Here is a 7,776-nt window from a genome sequence, read left to right on the forward strand (position 1 = left end):
GAAGTCACAAAAGCGTGTGCGAATTCCGGGAGACGTGCGTGTGTGTGAGAGAGGGGATATATACACGGTTGTGCCAACAAAGTTTTGTAGCTCGTTTGAGACGTTTTGTGTTTGTTCCCTTCTTCGTTCGTCGTCCTCGTTTATTTTTTTCCCCTTCAAACTACTAACATCAACCAGCTCGCCTGTCTACTTACTCTTTCTTTAACAAACTTTACTTACTTTAAATGCAACTGCGACCAGGACCAGCAAAGTTGGTACGTAGAAAAACGAGTACTAAAAGGAAAAGAAAAGGTGTAATGTTAGTTAGGTTCAGCTAGAACGTCCCGAACACGATGTCGACATGGTGCACACCAGTTCAAGTCTCTGACGTCAAGCCACTGCGGCGGCGCTGCTGTCGGCATTGCGAATGCGCAGACGTGTCACGCGATTCTGGTTTCTGCGCACGTGCCCACACCCGATGTGGGCAAACGCGAGCTTTATTGTAAACGTCGTGTTGGTGTATACACGAAGAGCAGTAACTGAATATAAATCTGTTCGGTGTGTTTCTTTTTTACTAGTAGGGACAAGTGTGTCAATGGGCCAATGTGTGTGCAGCACAAAGCATGAAAAAAAAATGGATCTTTGGGAAACGCTAACACTGACCCCTTCACCTTTCTGTTTTGGTTTTCTTTTTTCTCCCTTTATTTTTGCTGCCTCTTTTTGGCTTCGTTGCGGGGTCAGTGTTAGCGTCCCCCCCCCCCCCCCCCCCCCCGGCCCGAAAAAGAAAAAAGGGGGGGGGGGGGGCGTGTGTGGTGTTTCCCAAAGGTCATTCTAACGCATTACCTAAGAGCCCATCAATATATCTTTCTTAAATTTTTGCCGCCTTCTTGGACCAGCCCTAGTACTTGGTTCACGCACCATTTTGTAGCACAAACCAAGGCATATACGTGTTCCGCACACCTGCAAGTTCAGACTCGCCCCGGTATCTTCGCGCCCATTGGCTTCCGCCCCGTGACGTCAACTTCCTCTCGCCTATGTCCTTCACTTCTCTCCTCCTCTCTACGCGGCGTGCTTCCCTTCCCACGGTTTTGTCCAGGACTCCACATAAGGACGCCGTTGGCTTTTACCAGTCAAGCGGATATTGAAAGTTGAAACTAACTCATTAAAATACATTAGGGCGGCCGATGGAACCGAGTTATCAAGAGGCGCCGCGTCGCTTTCTCAAGGACTGGTTCGTGAACGGTGTTTCACGCATTCGTAAAACAACGATTGCAGGTATATACTCGTAGTTCTGATAAACGCGACTGTGGAGGAGGCATGCAAGAAAATACTAAAACATCCAATGTATTTTTTTTTTACATGGTTACCGACATGCGAGGTGCACTTTACTTCTTAGGAAAGCCTCGAAGAGACGTTCGCGTTTCTCTGTCTACGGCTACGCATGAGCTGGCGGGCCTTGCTTTATAAAATAAAAGGTGAGCAGGCCTTTACTATCTTACAAACTGCGAGAAATAGAGACGCAAAAATAGTAACACTACGCAGTAAGAAATAAAAACAAAAAAACATGAAGTTTTATTTTTTTTCGTTAAAGATGGCACTGCGATCACCTGTTTTTACATGCCATCAATGAAGAGTAAAGTGCAATGTATTTGTGATAATATCACAAAAGTGATACCACAAAACACTGCACTTCCTCTTTTTTTTTTTTTACGGTCGCCATTTTTATTTATACACAACTGAGAATCGACTGAGTAGGGCACGGGTGCCCTCGTGACTATAGTCTTTGGCAGGATAAGAACGCCAGGGCGCCTCTTTCGAATGTCCGGCCTCTAGCTTGCGCTCGTTGCCCTCCACCGTGCTTTGGCTTCGCGTGCACGCACAGACCCACGACACGCCGAAGCATTATCGAAGGCAGGAAGCTTGCGCTGGAGGCGGGACAGCCGATGCTGCTCCCTCCTGCCACTCCTAGAATGCCTTCATGTGCGCTTCACATGAAAGCTCCCTAGCCACTCCTATCCCGTGTGTGGCTCCGAGAGACTCACGTTGTCTCTGCTGGCCTTCCACGCTAAGAGACCGACCCAGGACAGCACTTCGAAACCGGTGCAGAAGGAGCTCCATCGGATGAACGTACGCAGGGCTGGCTGGCAATTCTGCAAAGGTCACGTGACACCTTGTCACTCGATGAAGGTACAAACAAGAACGACGTACTGCGTCTATTGTTTCAATGTGACGGGCCCTAGTATGCACGTTTTGCACACGCGCCAAATTACATCCGCCATTGCTGACCTTTTCATTTTTTTAGATATTCGCGCCTCCAGCGAACTAGGGGGCGCGCTGGTCAGGCAAAATGGCGGACGAAAGGAGGTCGTTTTCGTCATTCAGCACGCGGACCACCATACATTTCTTGCACAGCTGCAGCGTAAAATCGGTGTTACATATGAAAGCGAAACGATTTTTCGACGGTAAAAACCTTCTAGTCAGTGCGGATGAATAACACGGCGGAAGCATAAAAACAATTACTACTGGAAACTTTGTTTGTTTCTATGCTACCTACGAAAACCAAGCACCGATAGCAGACGTCAGGGCTGAAACGACCTCCTTTCTTGAGCTTCTCGGCATTGCCGCTACGCGGCGTCGATTTCGCTGGGTCGCCAATACCGAGCCAGTGAAACGGGCGTTGACGAGGCTTCACAAAGGCCAATGCTGGGCAGGACACAGTAGAGTCCAAAATGGCAATAACCTGGCTTGCTATGGTAATGATGAACTGAAGTAAACGGAATAAGATGAAACTAGGGTGCTTTCATGTGCGCTTTGTTTAGGGTGATGACATGTCATCATTTTGTTTAAAACGCTTATTTTTATTATATTTTTTTGTTTTGTTCTGGAGCTCGTGAAAGAGCGTGTCCCTGCACGCGCTCTTGGCGTTGGCCGTGCTACGGCGGCATTTTATTTTCCTTTTTCCTATGAGCGCGTGCAGTTGGCATCGGATAGTACAGAGGATGTTATCACCCTAAACAGAAGAACATTGAGGCACCCTATGGACAATTGCAAGCAAGCTCACTGGCCGCCGCCATGTCTCTGCTCGTGCGGACAAGCTTGCCAAAGCTATGTTCACGCGCAAGCTGCACGTGCTTGCACTCATAGGGCACCCGTCGGGAAGTCATTCTTGCGCTTGTCTATAGGGAGTATTCACTGGACGCCATATTTGTGGGTGCTGTTAAGAGCACATGCTCAGAACGAGCTCACATCAATAGGCTGCTAAGATCGGCACTCTTGATGGTGCGGAATGCACGTTGCAAAAGAAACTTTTGGAAGCTCGCCATCAGCACGCGCTCAGCATTCACGCACACAGCTATGGCCGCCAGTGAATACTCCCTCTAGACACTTTTCAAAAGTAAAGATCCATTTATACTGGCAGTCTGGAAAACTCTAATATTGCCGCTCTAATGACGGAAATAGGAGATTAAGCTCGCCCAAATCAAGCAGCCTGGACTTCATGAATCGAAGGAGACATAAAAGGACTTAGTGCTCTTTCCATTTCTGCGTTATGCTTCGGAAGAAGTTGGCTTTTTCTGGTGTGGAGAGATTGTGCCATGGAGGTTGGAAGCTTCTGGATTCGACATGACGCCACCAGAGGTAAAGCCGGGGAAGACTTCATGTTTGGAGGTGCACGCGCCCAACGATGACCAAACACGGACGAAACCAAAAGACGATAATGGACGCGAAGGACACCGTTGGACATTCTTCGAGGCGTTCTGCACCGACCACAACCTCTACTTCGGGCTAAACTTGGCATTGATTTTCTTTTCTGGGTGCCTTGAACCGGTATACGTCGCTTCCTCTTTTTTCCACCCCCATGTGCTGTGCAACACCGTCATTAGAGTGTCGGATTTGGCTCTGCGCAGGGTAAGCAGACCGCCTTTACGAAAGGGTCTATTGGACATATTGGACCGCAAATCTTCGTGTATTTGCGCTAGATCACGAAGTTTTGTATCAAAAGCAAAATTAACTGCGCTGCCAACTTGAAAAAACATATCAACGTTCAGCATGGGAAGTCACAATCATACCTAAAGGGGTCATGAAACGATTTTTCTACTTTCGCTAAATACTACTTAGTTTCTCTTTCTAGGCAATGACAGTCGCCGTACAAATTCGAGAAATATGAGCATCGATCATCCCCTAGAACAAGCGGTCACGTGGCCTGGTGCCTATCCTATGCCGCCAACGTTAATCATAACCTCGCGCTGGAGTTGACAAAGTAGAAAAGGCGTGCTCAGCTCCAGGCATTGTTAGAGTTCAATCATTTCGGCTCTTCTCATCACCGCAGTGGTTGGACACGAGCCAGTATACGGTATACCCAAGTGTCCGCCTAGGCATTGATAGTTACGAGTCAGGATCGAGTGCTCACGCAGTTCTCGTGTCCAATCCATGAGCCACGCTCGACTGTTATCTGGCGTGTGCTTTCGATCCCACAATTACGCCATCGAGCTTTGCGAAGACAAGACTGAAAGGTATAGTTCGTTTATCCTCGCAAATTTACCGCGATAAAGAAGCTTCTGAATCAGTGGTAGTCTGTGCGATTATACTTGGACCAGACTAGGACCACCACGCCTCTTCAAAGTCATTACCATTCCAACGCGATATCGTTTTGACTACTCTTTTAAGTGTAACACGAGACGAAAAAAAAAGTAGCATTTGGACGTATTTTTGACAACTGAATATATAGCTTGTAAATGGATACAAATAAGATGAATGACTCGACGCCAAAGAAACAAGCAAAATGAGAAGCAAATTATCAATATACAACAAGAAAACGTGTCACGCTTTACAGCAAATATTAATTTAACTTCGGTTGTAAATACCGAAACGTAAAAGCGAAAGGCTATTTTGTTTGCACTGGCGCGGAGTAACTTTAAGTCTGTCTTATCTACATTTATTTAAGACATTGTTTTACCTATCTGCCTTTTTGATTAAGATATAAGTAGTACGAAGATAATATATGCGCTTGCTTCAAGTATATTTAGATACTTGCATCTTCGATGGCGATCAGCAGAAAAAGGTCCACCATGATGCTGATGGTGGTGGTCACCACGTAAGGCACGGGAATAGCTGTGATTTCTGTTGACGATAAGACACGGTTAAAGCTTGCAGGGTAGTAAATAATAACATAAACAGCATTCACAAAATAAACGACTTATAGACGATCGTTCAACAACATGACTACCGTCCGTGTCGTTAGATAACGGTGTCCGGAAGTTCAGGTGATATCGTTTTACGGTGCCGCGGACTTTGTTTTAACGTTTCTGGAGGACGCAAAATCGATTCCTGTGAGTTCAGGTCAAGCTTTAGGTAACTGGTAGCAATGATTCAAGCACTAAAATGGCTGATAATCCGTTGCTCTTAACCGTAGCTTATTCGTGGCTTTGGGCGAAACGATTAAACAATAGTAACACTAGTAGCGTGCAAAGAGAAGGACGTTTCGAGCTGCGAAAACTCACGCCCCACGTTGGTGTCGATGCTGTTCAGCTTGAAGAAGACGGTGGCCTCTTCGGGATTGACCACGATGAAGAAGAGGAGCAGCAGCACAAGGGCATTGGATATCTGCGTCGTTGTCACTCACAGTTGTTATACCGTTCGGGCCCACTGATCTCCACTAGGGGGCTGGATGGTGCTTTGAGCAAATTGATATGAAGTTATCGGAAGTGAGCGGTTTGTCCCGGAAGTGGGTGTTCGACAGGCTTTGTAACTCTTCCGAGCATTGGTTTGAACAGTGTCGAAGAGACTAGATATTTTTCTTTTTCTTTCTTTTTATCTAAAGAGAGTCGCCTTGTTGCGCAATAACAGCGCAAGCAGACCCGAGAAGCCTTCTGGGAAGCCATTCGATATGTTAAAATTTCGAGATTCTAGTCGATCAGGTGTGCACGTCCCAGGTTCGAATGCCTTAACTTCGGAATTGAATGCTAACGGGAAATATTAAAAGCCCAATAAAAATGTAAAAAAGCGTGGACCAAATCACTGGCTGAATGCAATAAGAAACTAAGCAGACGCCAGACTTCCGGGACAACCATCGAACTTACGGTGACTTCAATCGCGCCTGGCTCTGAAAGCGGCTACGTGCTATTTAGCTCCCTATAGTACATAAAGATCGGTGATCGAAAAAGCCTCCCGGCATAGATGGTGCTTTAAGATCAAGCGCCATGTAGCTTCTAATCATCAACAACACAAATATTCCCCAAATTGATGACCATACTTGCTGTGTCTGGAGAGACACAGAAAGCAGTCATCCTTTTAACCCACTCCCCTTTGTAATGCCCTCAGGCCCTAAGGGTACAGTAACTAATAAATAAATAAATAAATAAATAAATAAATAAATTATTTTGCCCACTCGAAAAAGAAAAAAAAAAGTTTGTTCGGACAGGAACATGCACAGAAAGACAGAAGGCGTCGTTGAAACGACGCCTTCTGTCTTTCTCTTCGTCCCTTCCACGTTTGGTTCTTCTGGTTCTCTCCCCAGTTTTCTCCCCAGGTGGTTAAAGAAATGGTAGATCTACACCAGCTCGCCTGCGCCATCGCAGCCTTTTCGCATAGTGTTGCCTTTTGGATGCGGCTCTAAGCTTGGTAGGCACTGGCCGCCTTAACTGGGTCTATTTTTGTTGGACGCAGCCTGACAGTGAACTTCAGCGACGTTTGCACATCGCCAAGGCTGTCGTTCTTTCTGGCAGAAATTGGAGGTCGTTTTGAGCTTGCGCTCTGAATTACGGTCTCAAAAATGGGGTCCAGTGGATACTAAATCACTGAACATTCCGTCTTACAAAGGTACAAGCACTTTTTGTTTGCGTCGCGGGCACTCGTATTGGGAGCTGGCGCCATGGCGCATCCTGTAGCTAACGCGCCGCCGGCGGCGCACCCTGCTTGCGGTCAGCGGTGGTGCCCCGCCATTTCTGACTCAACCGCACCCCATCAGGCACCATTTTGGAGGCAAAAAAACAAACAATCACAACAACGTTGTCTTTCCTTTTTTTTTTTTTTTCTCCCCGGTTTGGGCTCCTAATAATAAGAAAGAATGAATCGTGCTGCTTCCAGGATCTCATCAGCCCCACAATTTACCTCGCATCGCGCGAGGTTTCCTAGGATTTTCTGGAAAGGTCTCTTGGTTTCGTTCGAACACGCAGAGCTTCATCAGAGGCGCCAGGTGACACGTTAGAGGAACGAATAGGTTTATGTTTGGTATTTAACGTGGGGAAAGGTTCCGCTTACGAAGCACAGTGCCGCGAATGCCTGGATGCTGGCTCGATCCTCGAGATGGAAGCAGCAGAAGCATACTTTGCACCGCGGCTCCTGGGGTCTGGACAAGAAGAGGCGAACCGAAAACAGACGCGCGGTGGACGATCATTGCTTTGTCCGTGTCGTCCGTGGATCATCAGGTCAGTCCTTCGCTCGTGACAACCGAGTGATATAACTATCCTCACCTTGGATCTTGATTGTTAATCGTGTTCATTGTTCCTTCGTTCTCGTGCTCTGATTCCGGGCGTGCCTGTTTGGATTGTTTGGCTGCTTTGGCTTGGCTTGATGTGGATTCATTATATTTAGAATGTGCATTTTCCGGTTTTAACCGAAAAACACCGATAAACATCCGTCGGTGACGAAAATATAAAATCGGTTAAAACCGAAAAACACCGGTGGTTGGATATTTTCGCCCTGGTTAAAACCGAAAGACACCGGTCGTTGCTAGTTTCCGACCTAGCGAAACCCTTTCCCCGTAGAGGTTCGTCAAACGTGTTATCTCGTGGATCCTGC

At 46.9% G+C, this 7,776-nt stretch overlaps 1 protein-coding gene across 1 annotated transcript; it reads right to left on the reverse strand.

Annotated features, from left to right (window-relative positions):
* Nucleotides 1-201: 201 nt before the first annotated feature.
* Nucleotides 202-7,477, reverse strand: LOC8031154. Its single transcript, XM_040223323.1, has 6 exons — nucleotides 7,449-7,477; nucleotides 7,237-7,324; nucleotides 5,478-5,580; nucleotides 5,012-5,097; nucleotides 2,022-2,129; nucleotides 202-273 (listed from the first exon to the last, which is right to left on the reverse strand). The coding sequence occupies exons 1-6, from the start codon at nucleotides 7,475-7,477 to the stop codon at nucleotides 202-204; spliced, it is 486 nt and encodes a 161-aa protein (XP_040079257.1).
* Nucleotides 7,478-7,776: the final 299 nt, after the last annotated feature.

Source organism: Ixodes scapularis, unplaced genomic scaffold (genome assembly GCF_016920785.2).
Source record: "Ixodes scapularis isolate PalLabHiFi unplaced genomic scaffold, ASM1692078v2 PGA_scaffold13__105_contigs__length_92229423, whole genome shotgun sequence".
Taxonomy (NCBI): Eukaryota; Metazoa; Arthropoda; class Arachnida; order Ixodida; family Ixodidae; genus Ixodes; species Ixodes scapularis.

Bases quoted from the DNA above. Each gene is read 5' to 3' on its own strand.
- LOC8031154 (XM_040223323.1), bottom strand. From the start codon at position 7,477: ATGAACACGATTAACAATCAAGATCCAAG. The intron at 5,098-5,477 runs GTGAGTTTTCGC...TATCGTCAACAG, and splicing joins CATCGACACCAACGTGGGGC to AAATCACAGCTATTCCCGTG. The intron at 274-2,021 runs GTGAGTCTCTCG...TTTTCCTTTTAG, and splicing joins GGAAGGCCAGCAGAGACAAC to TACTCGTTTTTCTACGTACC.